Source organism: Sphaerodactylus townsendi, linkage group LG01, assembly GCF_021028975.2.
Source record: "Sphaerodactylus townsendi isolate TG3544 linkage group LG01, MPM_Stown_v2.3, whole genome shotgun sequence".
Lineage (NCBI taxonomy): Eukaryota > Metazoa > Chordata > Lepidosauria > Squamata > Sphaerodactylidae > Sphaerodactylus > Sphaerodactylus townsendi.
Window position 1 is genome coordinate 57,816,284 of NC_059425.1, and position 19,544 is coordinate 57,835,827.

General features: G+C 40.3%; 1 protein-coding gene across 2 annotated transcripts in view; it reads left to right on the forward strand.

Moving 5' to 3' along the window:
• The window catches only part of KCNK2 (potassium two pore domain channel subfamily K member 2), a 152,662-nt gene that overhangs the window by 42,426 nt on the left and 90,692 nt on the right, over nucleotides 1-19,544 (forward strand). For both annotated transcript variants that reach the window (XM_048493879.1, XM_048493963.1), the window contains exons 2-3: nucleotides 946-1,256; nucleotides 13,431-13,548. In XM_048493879.1, coding sequence (XP_048349836.1) covers nucleotides 946-1,256; nucleotides 13,431-13,548 — 429 coding nt within the window. The remainder of the gene's footprint in view (nucleotides 1-945; nucleotides 1,257-13,430; nucleotides 13,549-19,544) is intronic.

Here is a 19,544-nt window from a genome sequence, read left to right on the forward strand (position 1 = left end):
GAAAGAGATTTGCATTTATGTTTGGTCAGGGATTTCCCTGTCATTGATGAAACACAGGCTGTAGTCACTCAAAAGAAATTAATATTTTTAAAAATCTGTAAATTTAATATTTTCAGTATTTTATATATTTAATAGAAAACTAAAAAACATATTTTACCTAGTTAATAATAAATGCAGGAACACATCACACTTTTTTGTGCATGTGGTAGCAAATAGGGGGAATGAAGTGCTCTAGAATTTTTATGCTAAAACTGGGAAAATCCTGAACATCTGGTTACCTAAAAAATGTACTTAGTTGAAAATATTTTAGCCAATTTTCATCCAAGTACCAGTATACATTTCTAATCTATGATGAATGCTTACCACCCAATATGACTTAAATTTACTTTTTGATGAAAGTCATATATGGGATGAATCCGGAAGCTATGATATTCTAATAATGCACTTCTGTGAACCCACCACATGAATAGTGGTATATTGTATGTTTGGTGCTGAATTGAAAATATAGTTTGAGAAGTCTCATTACTAATGTCTAAAATCTAGAAGAGTTAAGTTGAGTAAACGGTATGGACTTTAATGCACTATGTAATATCAGACAACACACTGTCACACTATTGTGTCATATCTGTATTTGTGATACTGTTATGCCATTAATGTTACATTCCATGATTTATACATACAGAATGTTTTTGCACACTTTTGGGATGACAAATATTATAGTAAGATTATCTAAAGACATGAGTAATGAGTTGAGCCATATCTTCACAACATGGTGCTGGAACTTGTGATTCAAAACTCTTGTGAGGTAGAGTTCATTTGCATGCAGGAATCTCTGAAGTTGAATTGTATGAATAGCTTCTCTCAAGCCCTCTAGTAAGAAGAACCACTGAATAAATCTCTGACAAGCCTTGCAAAAATCAGCATTCTCTCTTTTTCTTTTATTAGTGGCGGCACCTGATTTACTGGATCCCAAATCTGCCACTCAGAACTGCAAACCCAGGCTCTCATTTTCTACCAAACCCACTGTGCTTGCTTCACGGGAAGAGAGTGATACAACCATTAATGTTATGAAATGGAAGACGGTTTCAACCATTTTTCTGGTGGTGGTTTTGTATTTAATTATTGGAGCTACTGTATTCAAAGCCCTGGAGCAGCCACATGAAACTAGTCAGAGAACCACTATTGTGTTCCAGAAGCAGACATTTGTATCTCAGCATTCCTGTGTGAATACAACAGAACTTGATGAACTAATTGAGGTAATGACCTGTAAATAAGTGTGTGCTTGCCATGTTTTTGAACAGAATATGAGTTGCATGGGTGCTGTGATCCCAGCACCTTGGTACAATGCACTGATATGTGTTAGAAATTATTGGTGCTGATAATTTGACTTTGATGCACAAAAATAGTTGCTAACTCTGTTTTTGATACTGGATTGATATTAAAGCTATTCTTTTCATTGAGTGCTTCTGTACTGCCTCTCAAACTGTTGTTCAGCAGTGGAAGCAGTTCAGTGTTATGTTAGATGCGTTGCTATATTGCCTGGTAGAAGGGAGAGAGAGAGTGAGAAGCAAGAGTTTTCTTTACTGCCCTCCATGGAAAATTGCCCTGATTTGGCTAGCCCTGGCTACCTCAGTTTTCATCAAATCTTGAAAGCTAAGCAAGAATGGGAGCAATATTAGAATGTGAGACAACCAAGGAATACTGGGATCTTGATGCAGAGTCAAGTGATTGCAAACCACTTCTGAATATTTCCTTAGAAACCCTGTGGGGATCACCAAAAGTTAGCTATAATTTGAAGGCAAAAAAAGATAATTATTTCTGGGCATAACCATGTTTAAATAGGTTTCCACGGCAAGTATGTTGTGGAACTGAGCAGGTATGTTCAGTGCAGATAGTAGGTATCAAGTATAGCATCTCACTTCGTATTGACTGAGCTTCCTATTTATTATCAGTGCTATTTAGAGTGATTACTATTATCAGCACTAGAAAAAGAAGTGATACTCCATTATACTAAGACTGTAGTCTGCTGTATACTAACCGGAGAATAGGTATAGCTGGATCCACTGGTTATAGGTTCAAAAACCATTAAAAGAGAAGGGCTGTGAGAGTACTTATTTACAGATGAACAGTTTATTAAAGAATGTATTTTATTGTACTTGTGTTTTTCAAATAATCTTCTTGGGGGTGGGTAGTCCGCTATTTCCATTAAAAGCCTTGAATATGTTATGCAGTTTGTTCACAGGTGAAGATGAAAGCAGCTTTTGCTCTTTTTGTAGTTCAAAGTTCACCTTCCGCTTCTCTCAGTCTGTCATCTTGTGTAGTTATTTAATTGCTGAAGAAAATATATTGTATTGAGGAGTGGTGTTGAGTTGCTCATTCATTATACAATCATAATAATAGTTTTGCTCCAGTCTGGATTGTTCTCCTGTGTGATTGAAAACATAAACAATAGTTGAAAATTGAATTGCTTGAAAGATAGTAAGGTAAACATTATGCTGTTGTGGAGTATTAGATAGCACTAATGATAGAGTATGTGTGAAGAAAATTACAGCAAGGAATTTACTAGTGTGCTGTTTTCAGACAATAGTTGCCTATTACCTTCTTCCATATAAAGTTAAGTTCAAGATTTTTTTTTTAAAAAATGAATCTGCATTTTTAAAATTGAATCTGAATTAGTTTTACACCTAAAGACCAGTTCCTGGATAATATTCAGACCTTTTTGAAGTAATCCCTGTAAGTATGCAAACATAAAACATTTATATTTGAAGTTCATCCATGCTGAATTCCTGAACAGGAAAAAAGCCAGTGTGATGCATTGGTTGAAGCTGGACTTAGAACAGGGAGACCTGGGTTCAGTCTTCATTGTGCCATGAAGCCCACTGGATGAGGATGGGCCAGTGACAACCCAACCATAGAGTTATGCCTTGAGCAGCCCAATCTGGGGTTGGGGGTGAATCTTGAAGCTGGTGCACCCCTTTTAAAAACTTTTCTGGGCTTTCCACACAACAGGAAAGCCCTTTGGACGGGGCACGGCGGTGCTGGAGTTGCATCACCTCAGCCCTCCAGCCCACTCTGGATTGAGCTGTTAAACTCACTAACTTTAAACACCTTAACATTGTGTAATTGTTTAGGATTCCTTTGTCAGTCTTCCTTGCAGGATAGTTGTGTAGTTAAAAGAGTGTACAGAAGAGCCAATTATGCCACTTTAAGCTCCTTGGATGAAAAATGGAATACAAATGTAATAAATACATAAGATTCTAATTAAAACCAACCTTAACAGTATAGTGTCAAGGACAGAATGTTCTCTGGTACCATTTATTTATTAGCTATAGGCTAAATGTATAATCCTTAATTCAGTTAGTCAGGAGTAGCTCCAGTACTTTCAGTATAACTACCATAGTTTTTAAGTGAATTTAACAAACTATAGGCTTCTATTGTGCCTTTCAAACTGTTCATCTGATCAAACTGTTCTATTGTGCCTTTCAAACTGGAAGCAGAGGTAACTGTTTTTGCAATAGTACAATATACAAAATAATTCATACTGGTAATTCCTATTTTGTTCACCCTTACACTCTTGTGTGGGTCAATATTGTTCCCATGTTACAGTCTGATATTGCAAAAATGTGTCTTTTTCTATCTGGTATTTGAACTTGGGCCTTCCAGGTATGGCAGTAACAAATTTCCTTAATACTTCAAGCAGTCAATAAAAATGAGTTAGTAAAAAGCATCCATACATGTCAACTTCTATATGTTTATTGTAAGCCACCTTGAGTGCCACAAGGTAGAAAGGTGGCAAATAAGTAAGTGAGTGAGTGAGTGAGTGAGTGAGTGAGTGAGTGAGTGAGTGAGTGAGTGAGTGAATGAATGAATAAATAAATAAATAAATAAATGTCAGTATATTGGTTAACCGGCAAATTTACAAAAGTTTAGGAAATTTGGCTTTTCAACATACTGTATTAAACTACCATTAACAAAACAGTCAAATTTCAGTGATTTGCCAAAATGTTATAAAGTGTGAATAATAGCTCCACCATTCAAAAGTCTAAAGGTCTAGGGTTGCTAACTCTGGGTTGGAAAATTCCTGGAGATTTTGAAGATGAAGGCTGGGGTGAGTGGGATATAGGAAGGGGAGGGGAAGGACCTCAGCTGGGTACAATGTTATAAAGTCCACCTTTTAAAGCTGTAATTTTCTCTATGGGAACTAACCTCTGTTGTCTGGAAATCAGTTGTAACAGTAGGAGATCTCCAGGCCCCACCTGGAGACTGGTAACCTAGCAAAGGGAACAAGTCATATACCATGCAATGTGTACTCACACCAGGGTCTGTTGAAATGCCTGATTGTCACCTAGGATAAATTATGTTAAATTATACATGACGGGGGAGGGAAGGAGGTATGGTATATCCCAACCATATTAGCACTCAGAAGCTAAGCAGGGGTGATACTTGGAATGGAGATCACTAAGGAAGACCCTGCAGAGGAAGGCGATGGCAAACCACCTCTGCTTCTCTCTTGCCTTGAAGGCCCCTGCTGGTGTTGCCACAAGTTGGCTGCATCACCCCCCCCCCCTATTTTTCACATCCTTCTTCTTGCATGAAATGTTGAATTTTCATCCAAAGTGAAATATAATTTTGAGGGCAGACCTGTACACTGCATTACAGTAGCCTAGTCTCAGTGTTACTGCAGCATTGAGCCAGGTAGCCAGATCATCTAATCTAAAAAGACTATCTTTCAGCTACTAAGTTGCAAAAAAATCATTTTTGTGGCCGCATTAATTTGTTTCTCCAAAAGCAGTGCTGGGTTCAGAATAATTCCAGGCTCTTAAATGTTAGCAACAGTCAACTGAACCCTCCCAAAATTGGAAGCATAGGCCCTTTCCGCACGGGCGCGAGTGGGGGGGGGGGTGCCGGCACCCCCCTGGAACCGTTCGCACGGACGGTCCCGGTAGGGGTGTAGGCGCATTGCAGAGGCCAGGGGACATCCCCTTGCAGGCTGGAGTGGCAGTTCTGGAGTCGCAGGCCAGAGGGGCGTGTCTCCTGGCCTCTGCAACGGGCTGGAAGCCAGGAGACGGAGGTACGGTGTTTGGGGAAGGTGGGGGGAAATGGCGCCTTCTACCCACTGCTGTTCGCATGGCAACAGTTGGAAGACACCACTGTTGAAAAACCTCGCTCCTTGATCGAGGTTCAACAATGGCATCTTCGCGCCACTCGGGCGTTGCCAGCACGGGTGGTGGTGCGAATGCCACCGCAGGGATGGCGTTTTTAGCGTCCCTGGGACACTGTATTCCGCCCGTGCGGAAACAGCCATAATGTCCTTCAAGACCTGAGATTTCCCAACCAGCATTACCTCCATCTTGTCAGGATTCAGTTTCAATCTGTTTACTCTCAGCCATTTAACTACATTGGTCAGACAGTGGCTCAATACCATATCCCAAGGGGACTTAGAAAGATATAAAGCAGGGTTTCAGCATACCAATGGCATCCAAAGCCAAAATTCCAAATTATTCCACCTCAGGGTTTTACACATAGATTGTTTAGCATGGAAGATAAGACTACATTAGTGGAGCCACACAGGACAAATCCCACACTTAGGATAAGTGGTCTCCAATGTCAACCATTTGAGTTTTGTCTGTAAGGAATGATATAAACTAATCCAAAGCTCATCCCATGATTTTGAGGGTTCAGCCTCCAAACCTTTCAACAAGGTAGCATGGTTTGCCATACCAAAGACAGTGAAGAAATCCAGTTAAAGCAACAGAGGCAAGTCCTTGTCTACATGGAGATCATCAACTAAAGCCACAAGATCTGTCTCTTTCCCTTAGCCTGGTCTGAAGCTAGACTGAACAGGGTTCAGAGCATATGAGTTATCGAAGAAGATCTGGAATTGATCCACCACTGGTCTCTCAATTACCCTGCCCATAAAAGGCAAATTAGAGACATTCATCACTTTTTGGAGCCAATGGCATATTAAGCAGACTATGGACAGCCACCTCTTTGAGCATCTGAAAGAAGATGTCCTGAGTCAGTGATTGATTTTTATGATAGACATCAGCTTTTTTTTGCACAATACAAACAAAACCCCTTAAGGACTAAAATAGAACCATTTTGGGGAGAAACTCTGCACAACTTCCCTCCCCCCAATATTAAAAAAGGTCTATTTCAGCCCGATGGTTTTATTTGAAAATGCTGAACTATCAGGTTTTTCCCCCCAAGACGGTTTCAATTCATTTCCTTCTTACTGTGCAGAGGAAATGTTTTATTTTTCCTGCCTGAGTTTAAAGCTCTAACTTTTGTTTTCTTCACCATTCACGCCCACCATTTTCTGCCACTTCAGAATTCTCTATTCTGTCCACCATTTGCTGAATGCTTCCCATTGACATTTCCTCAACTGGTATTGTGTCTCTCAGCCATTTCAGTGATTTAAGTACATGAATAAATTCAGTATTGTTTGCCAATTACATGAATCTGTCATTTTTTCTTTTTATTTTTTTTCTGTGAGCTATCTTTGAAACTATGGAGACATGAAATGAGAACCAGCAGCATGCACAGATTTTGAATCTCCATCCCTCTGTAGCTTCAAAGATATTTCACAGAAAATAAAAAACCCAGAAAGTATCATTGTTGCTGGAAATGTTTTATTTTCCCTTGCTATACAGACCAAAAAAGCCAAAACTGTTCTTTTTATAATGTTTGCAGGACATCACAAGGCATCACAATTCTATTTATTTATATATATATATACATATATATACACATACAAATACATATACATACATACATACACACACACACACACACACACATATATACACACACACACATATATATATACACATATACACACACACACACACACATATATATATATACATATACACACACACACACACACACACACACACACACACATATATATATACATATATATATACATATACATATATATACCGCCCTCTCCCAAAGGGCTCAGGGCAGTGTCCAACATTAGCCATAAAACAATTAAAACAATTAAAACAGTAACAGCAACCAATAACCAATTAAAAAGAACCATATATAACTCACAGATGGCTTCAACTCCCACCCTTCCCCCCTTGCTTGTACCCACGGGAGGCCAGATGTTTATTATATGGCGAGAGATCGATATTACCCTTGCTGGCCAAATGCCTGGCAGAACAGGTCCATTTTGCAGGCCCTGCGGAAACTCTGTAAGTCCCGCAGGGCCCTATCTCACCCGGGAGCCTATTCCACCAAGTGGGGGCCAGGGCTGTAAAAGCCCTGGCCCTTGTAGAGCCCAACCGGATCGCCTTATGCAAGCCAGGTCCATTTCCTGTTCTTGAGACAATAAATCCACAGTGTGATCTCTTCTAGATTTTGGGCCCGTAATGATTTGAGAGAGTCTTGAGTCAGTCAAAGTTGGTATAAAACCCTGTGTCACAGTGAGATATCTTGGCGTGAATGTTAAAGCCCCCTGAACAATCAGTCCAGTGAATTCAACATCACATCCAAGAGCAACTTCACCCAATCAGATAAGGAAAATTAGGCAATCAGTGAAAAAGCAATATGTCTAACCTACCTTCTGGTGCCTAATGGAAGGAACATAAATCAGTGCCAGCGGTAGTTTGCACAGAGAGTCTGTAGAAGTTGAAGGACCCAGGGAGGACAATTGTCAGCCCTTCCTCTCTGTTCTACAGTGCTGCATAATCAACTAGAGTTGATTGGGACAGATGCACCATGTCATTTTCTTGCAACTAGGTTTCAATTATGCAAATCAGGTCCATTTTTTCTTCCTCCAGTAGTATAGACAGTTCATTGCTGACCTCATGAATCTGGTGGTGCAGAATACTAAAGGAGAGGTGGAAGGAACAGGAGCCCTTCTATCAGTGCTTCTTGGGGTGCTATGGAGATGAAATATGTGGCTAGTAGTCTTGCCTAGTAGTAGCCATCTTTGAAAATTTCCTTCCCCATATTTACCAGTTCCCATCTGCACTGAAATAGCACATTTCTCAACCATCCTGTCCCAGGTACAAATTGTTATCAGAACAACCCAGAAACCCCCATGATTCCAGTTGCTAATGGCAATGCTAATTTGATACAGGATTCAATCAGGTCTTTATACGTATCATTACATTGCCATGTACGGATCTGCGCATATGTTGGATAATGAGCTAGGATTCCTGTAGGGGATGATTCACATGACCAAAATGGTTGGCTTATTTCCATCTATGCAATTAAATATAAACATGTTATACTAGCTGTCTGACATTTTCATTTCATCAGAAGTCCAGATCACCAGTGAACCTGTAGCAATAGAATTTTAATTGTAAGAATGCTTCCAACTCTTGCCCCTCCAACTCTAGCATGATACTTCTGGGAGAGAAGACAGTGCTTGGGGAGGTGGCAGTGAGAGGTTAGTTAGGAAAAGAAACCATGCTAGACCTACTAGATAAGTGATGGTTTGCCACCTATTTAAATGGCTAGAAGATGGGTTGTGTTATGAGTTGCTTCAAGCTAAATTATAACATGTGAAATAAAAAAGAAAAATGTACATCTTGAAGAGTTGACCCTTATTGGCTTCATAGATTTTAACATTGTACCATTTCCCCAGAGAGACAGTGTGTTGATCAATCATAGTGTCTTGTAAGTTTGAAAGTAAACATTTTAATGGCATCAAAATTTACAAGCTAAATTGCATAACATGTTTATGAAATCATATAATCAAAACAGAATTTGGCATAGTGCAGCTAAAGCAATGATAGAGAATAGGAAACCTGCTAAAGTATGTCAAATTTTTAAGCTTAATCGTAATATATTACTTGAGTGCTATAGTACAATATGGATTACCCTGCATTGATCTGTGTTTTACCATGCATTGTGTGCCAGCTCTGGGTGGGAAATACCTGGAGATTTACCTGAAAATGGAGCCTGAGTTTTGGGAAGGGTAGGGACCTCAGAAGTGTATAATGCTATACAGTCAATCTGCAAAGCAGCCATTTTCTCAGGGGGAACTGATCTCTGACATCTTGAGATCAGTTGTAACAGTGGGAGATCTCCAGGCCTCAGCTTGAGTTTAACAGCCTTAACCATTCACCATTCAGACCTGGGAGTGTGTTTCCATTTCCAGGTGGAACAATTTATAGCCAGAATTTTTACCATATTGAAATATATCCATAAACTGTGCAGACTTCATGTATGAAATTCAGTTCATTCAGCAGCCAAGGAATTTGTACATTACCCTGTACATTACCCTGTACACGTGCATGCACACACACAATATGGTTGTCTGACACAAATAGTTTTACAAACTTGATTGGATAAATGATTAGGGATTGTGGTGTGTACTGCTGTGTTTAGCTTATTGTAAGTAGGATCCTACGTATGAATTTCTGTTCTTAATGTGTCATGTGAATACTTAATGCTGTGCTTCAGACTAGGGCTGTGCATCTGGATAAATCCGACCTGAACATAAACATGAAGAAAGATGTTCCAGCTTTTTCAGGTTTATTTTCTGTGAAAAACCCCTGCTTTCTGGATAGAGCTGAGTAGTGAAAGCTAAAAAGCTGAAAAAGCTTTTTTGGGCTTTTCAGCTTTTTTGGGCTTTTCCCTCAGCCTGGTTCCCACTGGCCACTTTAGGTTAAGAAAAAAAATTAAAATGCTAAAAACATCTAAACTGGAGCTTCATTGCAAAGCTGATGATTGGGCTTCAAATTTTAACCCCCTCCCCCAATAAGTTATCTTGGCTGGTGCTCTGGGGAACTTTGAGATGAGTACTACAGGACTGGCAAGGACCCCTTGCTGGATTGCTGTAGAGGAGACAAATAAGAGATCTCACAGGAGTGTTCCTCTTGGGCAGTAGCTGCAATGTACATTACATTGCAGCTTAAGTTGCTGAGGTATATAGAACTTCTAGAGAGGGTAGGGCAGAGGCGTACCTACGCAAACTGGAGCCCTGGGTAAAACCTCAGTTTGATGCCCCCCATGGGTGGCCACCCTCCCCCACCGAGACCAAACAATTATTTTTTCCACCAGGTCGTTTCAAAGTCACCATCACATTATAGAATATGCCCCAACTCACAAATCTGAACACAGCAATGGGCCATGCCACACAGCAGAAATAATTTTTGGAAAACATTTTCAAAATGCTTTCAAAATGTTTTATTACTGCTATGAAAACATTTTATGGTGTTGTATCCAGTCCCCCCAATTGGAGGAAACAGCATCACTTTCAATGTTATTTAAACTGGGGATCCTAGATTCTCCCTTTAAGGTGGATTTAAAAGGAGAATCTGGGCTCCCTAGTTTAAACAAGTGATGCTGGAATCCACCCCCAAACAGCATCATTTTCAATGGTGTTTAAACTAGGGAGCCCAGATTCTCCTTTTAAATCCACCTTAAAGGGAGAATCTGGGGAGCCAGTTTAAACAACATTGAAAGTGATGCTATTTTGGGGTGGATTCTCCACCACCCTGAAACAGCATCCCTTTCAATGTTAAAACTGGGGACCTCAGATTCTCCCTTTAAATCCATGCCGAAGGGGGTGGTTTTTATAATAATAACCACCACCACCACCACCACCACCACCACCACCTTTATTAGGCATTGAGAGAATAAAGGAAAGAAATAAAACAAGCATTGGCAGGAAGGGAGTGGATTTAAAAAGAGAATCTGGGGAAATTTAGGGGGTGCCTGTTGTCAGGGGGGCAATTGTTAAGATAGCAGCACCAAAATTTCAAAGTATCTTCATGAGACCCAACTGATGATACCACCCATGTTTGGTGAAGTTTGGTTCAAGGGGTCCAATATGGATCCGCAAAGGTGTAGCTCCCATCTCCTATTAGCTCCCAGTGGAAACTCCCTTTGCGGGTCCATAACCTTGTACTCCCTAAACCAAACCTCACCAAACCCAGGTCATATCATCAGGAGAGTCTCCTAAAAAATCCCTGAAATTTTGGTGCTGCTAGCCTAAAATCTGCGCCCCCTACAGGCCAAAAACAGAAAAAACACTGAAAATACAAAATCCCCCCCAAACAAACCTGCAATTCTGTCGCCCACCACAAGGTGGCGCCCTGGGCAGCTGCTCACTTTGCCCAATGGGAGGAACGCTTCTGGGGTAGGGTGGAAGTTGGGGCAGAAAGTTAGAGTGACCAATAGGATTTCAGGGTAGGGAAAACAGTGCTCTCTGGCCAGTCACAGGTATTTTTGGCCTGGATTTATTTCAGATTTTTCTGTGCATGGCCAAAGAGCACAAATAGGAGGTCTGGTTCCTGTAGACCCCATTCCATACTACGCTTCAAGAGAGTTCATTGTGCAAAACTGGTGCTTCAACAGCTTCATCCCTTGGATTATGGCCTCCCTGCACTGGATGCCTGCTGCCTGCTCACTGCCTGGAAAAATCAAATGGTTTGAAATAACTTTAAAAAATTAATGTGGTTAATTTTATTTTTTGTAGAGTGGCCAATAGGATTTCAGATCAGGGAAAACACTTCTCCTTGGCCAATAACAAGTGTTTTTGGCCTGGATTTCTTTCAAAATTTTCCATGCATGGCCAAAAAGCATAAATGGGAACCCTGGTTCCATTAAATTTGAGAGAGTACAGTATGCAAAGCTTGGCTTTGATAGCTGTTCCTCCTACTGAATTTCTAATACTACTTCATCTCTGTGGACTCTCATATCTGCAAAACCAACTCTCCTGCTGTGCACTGCCATGATAGCTTTCAGGGACATAGGTATAGATTTTTTTATGGAGGGGTTCAGGGGGTGGGACCAGGCCCCCACCTGCCCCTGGGGCATGGCCACACCTCCCCAAGCCCCACCCCAGCCTCAGTACTTATAAAGGCAGCTCTCCGAAGCCAGGGATGGCAGACTTCCCTGCCCCGCCCTCCCCCACCCCCATCTTCTATTAACTCCCATTGAAAACAATGGGAGATGGGGGCACCCACTTTTGCCCCCTGAACCAAACCTCACCAAACTTGGGTAGTATCATCAGGAGTGTCTCCCAACAAATCCCTTAAATTATGGTGTTGCTAGCCTAAAAATGTGCCCCTTACAGGCTAAAAACAAAAAACACTAAAAAATACAAAAAACCTACACAAACTGGGAGTGGAGCTTCGGACATGCAATGGGGGGTTTGAATCCAAGAACCCCCCCTTACCTAAGTCCTTGATAGCTTTGCTCACCTGAGCATGGTCTTCTGCAAGTGGCAACCTGTAAATGGGCAAATTCAACAACAGCCTGCATACATATCTTCTCTCTTGTTGTCCCCACCTTGTGGATTGGTCTGTCTGAGGAGGATAGGAAGACTCCCACTATCCTCTCTTTCTGTAAACTATGTAGAACTGAATTGTTCAAGAGGGCTTTTCTACACATAGAATGGAGTTCACTGTATTAAATTATTCACAAAGGCGGATTCCACACGGGCCCCTGCAGCAGCTTCCCACTGGCATATATGATGCCAGTGGACCCCCGGGGTTGTTCGCACGCTGAGGTCCAAGCGGCAGCACCCCGGGGAAGCACCTCTGCATGGAGGCGCCTCCATTTTCTTTCCCCACACTTACCTTCTCTCCCTGCGAAACTACACGGGGGCAGCAAGGCACGCCCAAGCTGCCCTCCAACCCCTGGGGGTTTGCATGGTACTGGCTGGGAAAATGCTGTTTCCCCAAAGCCTTGCTCATTGAGCGAGGCAGGGAAACAGCATTTCCGTCTTGGGGGGGAGGGAAGCATGGTGCTGCCTTGATGCAGAGGTAGCAGCTGTGCAACCAACGCCCCTGGAACTGTGTCTTTACAGTTCCAGGGGTTCTGTCTTTGGTCCATGCAGACTCCTCTAAAGTTACTTGGATAAATGATTAGGGACTGGTTTACATTACTGTGTTTAACTTGCTAAAACTAGGATTCTACTATGTAATTTTTATATCATTTCATGTATCATGTTAATATTTATGGGTTGCTTAAGTTGTGTTTTTAGATTTCTGATTCGTTCTACATCATTAATTTTGTCGTATGACTTATCGATTCACTCTGTGTAATTCACCTTAAGTCCCAGAAAGAAGGGGTGTGTCTATAATTAACATTAATAAAACAAACAAAATTTGTTATGCTTGTGATTTACTCAAATTCATGGACTGAGACTACCAACTGCATCTGAACAACTGGTATTTTGTTATTTTTAAAAAGTAATTGGCTCTGCTGGTCATGTATAAGATCTGGGGCACTCACAGAGGATATATATATGCAGGTAGGAGAGCTAGGAGGTGCTTGAGGTTGCTGGCTGGCCAAAGTCCAAAACAGCTGTGGAAAAACTTTTTTTAATGTATTGAACTTTGCTTAGGTCAGATGCTGCTGGAACTTGAGTCATTTGCAAAACTACAATGTTGCTTCCCTTTTTATTGGCTTTGTCTGATATATACTCAAAATGCTAACCATTTTTTTTTAATTTGCAGCAAGTAGTGGCAGCAATAAATGCAGGAGTCATACCTATAGGAAACACAACTAATCATGTTAGTCATTGGGATTTGGGAAGTTCCTTCTTCTTTGCTGGCACTGTAATAACCACGATAGGTAAGACACAATTTATTATTATATTTTAACAGTGTATTGTCTACAACAAATCTAATTTAAGATTTATGTCTATGTTTTCTATGGAAATTCAATCTATTTTAATAATAATTTTATATTTGTTTGGAAGTCCAGACTGAATTAGTGTTCATGTACATAAACTTTGCTGTAGATGTGCATACAATAAAGTTGATAGTTGTACAGAAGCATTGATAGAAAGCGGATTTACTTCATTGTGTAGGAAATAATACAATCTGTTTCACTGTGTTAACAAATAATTGGAATATTTCTGTACTTTAAACCATTGCTTTGGATTTCTAGAAATTACATAGTTAATCTTATAAAGCTTTTAAATTAGGCGTCAAAATTCTAGAAAGTCAAGTTAGGAGCTACAATTTTATGATAAGCCTGACTATCTGAGTTTTATTTGACTTGTAGCTACATGCAAAAATTTCAGGAACAAGGTTACATCTAATATTTAATTTTATGCAACCTTTACTGCAGATGCTACATGGACATTTGCACCATGCCAAACTAGACATGATGTCAGCAGACCCATGTGTTAAAACCTGGATCTTCCACAATCATATAGAAAGAAGAAGGTAGGGTCCTTTTTTATGGCAAAGGACATGCCAATGAAGTATGCCAAACTCTTCCCCTCTGCATCTTCTCTGTCCTGTAAAGTGTTGTGCTAGGCACTTCTCTGGTCAGTGACAGATCAGTTCTGGAGGTATTCTCAGCCAGGAGAAAAATGCTTGGAGAGAAGCTATGCAGTAAGCTAAACATGGGGCCAGTTTCCATGCTTCACCAGCATTCTTCCTTTGCTATTAAATTTAAACCACTACACTTCTTACTTTATATGCTATTGGGGCAGCAAATCTACATTAGAACACATGAACTTGCTGCCATCACATCTAGTTTGGCTGCCAGTTGGCATCTTATGGTCTATTGAGATTTTGTTCTTGACACTTTGTGCTTATGTTTGTTTGTTTTTAATTACTTCTCCTATTTGTACTGTAGTCCAAGGAAAGGAGAATTGATCCTGTTCTTGTGAATGGAATCATAGTGAGTGATACTCTCTTTCCCATTCCACTCGATTTCCATTAATGTTTGATTCATGCATAGGTATATGAAGTACTGCTATGCTGTTGTTAGCAGCTGCACCAGTGTGATATCTTGAATGTTTTGTTTACTCCAGTGAGATTCCAAAAATTATGATATTTCACTTGTGTGGCTGGTCACACATGTGAGCCAGTTCACTTTTCCTTGCAAAAAGTTTGGCTGCAACTTACTTGACACAGAACCTTTAAGCAGAATCACCTGTGAATTAATAAGGATGTTGTGCAAAAACTAGTGCCATTCATAAATGTACTGTAGAATGCAGCTCATTCTGTTAGTGCATTCTGTGTCGCTGAAATTTTATTATCATACTGTCTTGTTTGCTCAGGAAACTTAAGTGCTTCATAATTTTTCAGTGTGGCTGTAGGCAGTTTTGACTAAAGTTAATAAACGTGTCTGGTATATTAAAGGAGCTCACAAATTTAATGTGTTTTTTTTCCTACCTAAAACATTTAAAAACATAGGAACATCAAAAGAGCCATGGTGGATGGCCAGTCAGATATCACAAGGAAACACACAGGCAGGTAGTAGTCTTCACCTACTTGACTACTCCCCCGAACCTGACAATCATAGGCATTCTACCTTTGAATCCAAATATCCCATTTGAATGATATGCCTAATACACTGCATAGATCTGTTCACGCCCCTCCCCCTTTAAATTCATTTAAAGAAGTGGCTGTCACATGTTATGGCAGTGAGCTCCATAACTCAACTATCCATTGGCTGACAAAGTACTTCATTTTTTCTGTCTTGAATCTACTATCAACCAGTTCCATAAGGTGAACTCTAGTAAGTTGTAGTAAGTAGTAAGTAACTAAGGTGAGTTCTAGAATTATGGAAGTGGGAGAAAAGTTTCTCTTTATCTACTTTAAAATGACAACACTGTCAATATTTGATAGAACAACACAGTAAATTAGGCTTTGTTTCCATCAACAGGATATAGGCAGTCCAGAGCACAGACTACTTGTTTAGCTTTCTAAAACTATAATGAGAAGACCTTTCTTATGAAGTATGATCGATAATTTCCCCATATTAACCAGTTCCTAAACTAGAATGAATATAATTCTGTCTTAAGCAAGAGGGAATTGTCATGATAGTTTTGTATTTCAGTGTAGTGACACTCCATTTTTAATCCTTATTAGAAGATATGACAGCATTGACAACTTGTACTGTGTCTAAGAGCTTGTGATGTTCCAACAAGGCTACTGTTGCAAAAATAATTTATCAGTGTGACTGACATTCTTTTTTAAATGACATTCTTTAAAAAAAATTTTTTTGCTTGTGAGAGTACTTAGATGAAGATTTCAGTAGTTTTGTTATTGCACATGGACAGCCTCTGTACTTTTAACACAGGGATTTCCAACATAATGTTTGCCAACACCTTTTCTGGTGCCCACCAAGTGTTTTTAGAAAGTGAGTGGGGCAGCAGAGCTTCTGATTGCCATTGGAAGTCATCTAGATACTGCCAGATGAACGTTTCTTAGATTATTTAATTTTGTTTAATATCACAGCTGCCAGTTCTTTAGCTGATTAAACTTTCATTACAATTTAAGCCCCACCCAGAGGCCTAGGACTTTGTGATATATCAATGTAGTATTCATGTGAATCCCGGCAGTGAATCCCGACAAAACAGTGTTGGTTTTGTCAATTTGAAGGTGTTTCAATTGAAGCCCTAGTGTTTTTGGAATGGTGTCCAGGGTGCCAATTACTACTGGGACAACCTCAGCTGGTTTATTCCATGGTCGCTGAATCCTGATCTTCAAATCATGATAGTTAATGACATCATCATCATCATCATCATCATCATCATCATCATCATCATCATCATCATCATCATCATCATCATCTCAATTTATTTCCCACCATTTACAATAGTCTCAAGGTGGGTTATAATAAAAAGCATACTTGTATATGAAATTTTTTTAAAAAAACAATATGTTCATTTTAAAAGGCATCCCGTTAAGCAGAGCTTCTGCCTGAAATGTTGAAAAGTTGCTAGTAGACATTTTGTGGTTGGCTCCTCGTCTTGTGACAGCCATTTTGTGGCTATGTTCACTGCCCTGTGTCAGATTTCCAAAGGTGTCCATAGGCTCAATTTGTTGGGAGCCTGTTTTAGCATAACTCAGTAGTCTCTTTACAGAAACAAAAATCCTGCTGCTCATGAAGTTGTATTTAATAAAATAAAAAGGTTCCAGAGGCGTTCCTCCCACTGGTCAAAGTGGGCAGCTGCCCCAGGTGACAAAATTGCAGGTTCGTTTGTGGGGGATTTTGTATTTTCAGTTTTTTTCTGTTTTTGGCCTGCAGGGGGCGCAGATTTTAGGCTAGCAGCACCAAAATTTCACGGATTTTTTGGGAGACTATCCTGATGGTATGACCCAGGTTTGGTGAGGTTTGGTTTAGGGAGTCCAGAGTTATAGAGTGGGAGCTAATAGGAGATGGGGGCTACACCTTTGAGGGTCCATAACTTTGGACCCCCTGAACCAAACTTCACCAAACATGGATGGTATCATCAGTTGGGTCTCACGAAGATACGCTGAATAATTGCCCCCCTGACAACAGGCACCCCCTAAATTTCCCCAGATTCTCTTTTTAAATACACTCCCTTCCTACCAATGCTTGTTTTCTTTCTTTCTTTTATTCTCTCAATGCCTAATAAAGGTTGTTGTTGTTGTTGTTGTTGTTGTTGTTGTTGTTGTTGTTGTCATTATTATTATTATTATTATTATTATTATTATTATTATTATTATTATTATTATTATTATTATTATTATTAAATCCACCCCTTTTGGAATGGATTTAAAGGGAGAATCTGAGGTCCCCAGTTTTAACATTGAAAGGGATGCTGTTTCAGGGTGGGGGAGAAAACCCAGAAAACCCACAATAACCAACATTGAAAATGATGCTGTTTGGGCGGTTGGTGGGGAATTTACCCTGAAACAGCATCACTTTCAATGTTGTTTAAACTAGGGAGCCCAGAGTATCCCTTTAGGGTGGATTTAAAAAGATAATCTGGGCTCTCTAGTTTAAACAACATTAAATGTGATGCTGTTTCGGGGTGGATTCCCCCCTTCAAAAAATAGCATCACTTTCAATATTGTTTAAACTTGGGAGCCCTGGATGTGTTCAGATTTGCGTGTTGGGGCACGTTTTTTAATGTGATGTTGACTTTGAGATGACCTGGTGCAAAAAAATGCTGTTTGGTCATGGTTGGGGAAGGACGCTGCCCATATGGGGGGGGGGGGAAACTCAGATTTTGCCCTGGGCTCCATTTTTCCTAGCTACGCCCCTGAAAGGTGCACTTTGAGGTTGTGGACATGTTTGGAATACTATTTGCTCTCTGTCTTAAAAATAAATAACATACTGTCAAAGAAAATGCAGAATAAAACAGCTAATATGATTAGGTGTGTGACACATCTTTCTCAAGTCTTTTAGGCAGTTGGAGCTCTTTAGATCAAAACCCAAAAGATTATAACGTTTTTTCCCCCTGTATGTTAGTAGTCCCAATAATGTTTTGGTAAGAATTTGTGTGGACAGATGTCATGTATAAAAATGTGATATTGCAAACAGTGTTTCCAATTATTGGTAGAGAAGAGATTCTGTTTCGTTCAGGAGTCTTTGCTGGGTATATGCATATAGATCATATGTCATGTTGGCTACAATTAAAATTGTTTTCTTACACACACAATACTGGGAAACATACACCGAAAATAATTGCCAGCTGATTAAGAACCTCAAGTTTCTGTAACTTCTGATTTTTATAGCTGCTTGATTGAGCTGTCTACTAGTATCTGTGGTCTGGTGCACAACAGTTACTTTTGTGTTTTAATTATGGGACAAAACCTTTGATATTGCATGCAGTAATGTTTAAGATAGATCCTGATTCTGTGTAAGGAGAACATCAAACATGTTCAAGGTCCAATGATGTTTAGCATCTGTGTAGTCATATGGAATAATGCCAAGGACACAGCTATTTGTTTTTCTGAAACTATGAAAAGGCAGGCAACTATTGGCAGTCTGGAAAGGTATGCCATGCTTGATGACAGGTCTGAGCTAGCACTTAACAGATAAACGTAAATCCTTGTAGATTCACATTTGTGATTAGAGACCAGGTCTATGAGTTCAAACAGACTTTTATTGTAAAGAATGTTTCTTTCTCTCGTCTATGTCCCCTGCGGGCACAAGCATTTCTTTTGAGGTCAGAACATTTTCTATCTTGTTATGTAGTTTATTGATTCAGCTGAACAATGGGGATTGTACTATTAACTCCATCCTTGCTGGCAGAATTTTGCTACCTAGATTACATTCAGAGTGAGAATTCTGCCACACATTAATCATTGACTAGTCATGCTGTGACTGTAGCCCCCATAGTGAAGGATTGAAGAGACCACTATGCCCACACACCACAGCAAAGCACATGCAAAGAACACAACAACCACCTGGAATTGAAATATGTCACAACTTTATTGGTACAGCAGCTGACAGTGCCTTGGAACAGCATTGAGCAATGGATTCCTGCCTCGGCTGGCCCACCAGCCAGCCAAGGTATTCCATCCTGCTGCCATACATCTGCTGAGTAGGAAAAAATTCCATGGGATGGCAGGTTGCAGGATACCACATGGGCTAACTGCCATTGTGTGGTTTCCCCTCCAACTTGAAGTAAGGGGGCCTTGACTGCTCCTGAGCTGGGTATGTCCCCCACAAGCCTTTAGAGAGCCAGAGTGGTGTAGTGGTTAAGAGCAGGTGCACTCTAATCTGGGGAACTGGGTTTGATTCCCTGCTCTGCAACTTGAGCTGTGGAGGCTTATATGGTGAACTAGATTAGCTTGTGCACTCCAACACATGCAGCTGGGTGGCCTTGGGCTAGTCACAGCTCTCTCAGC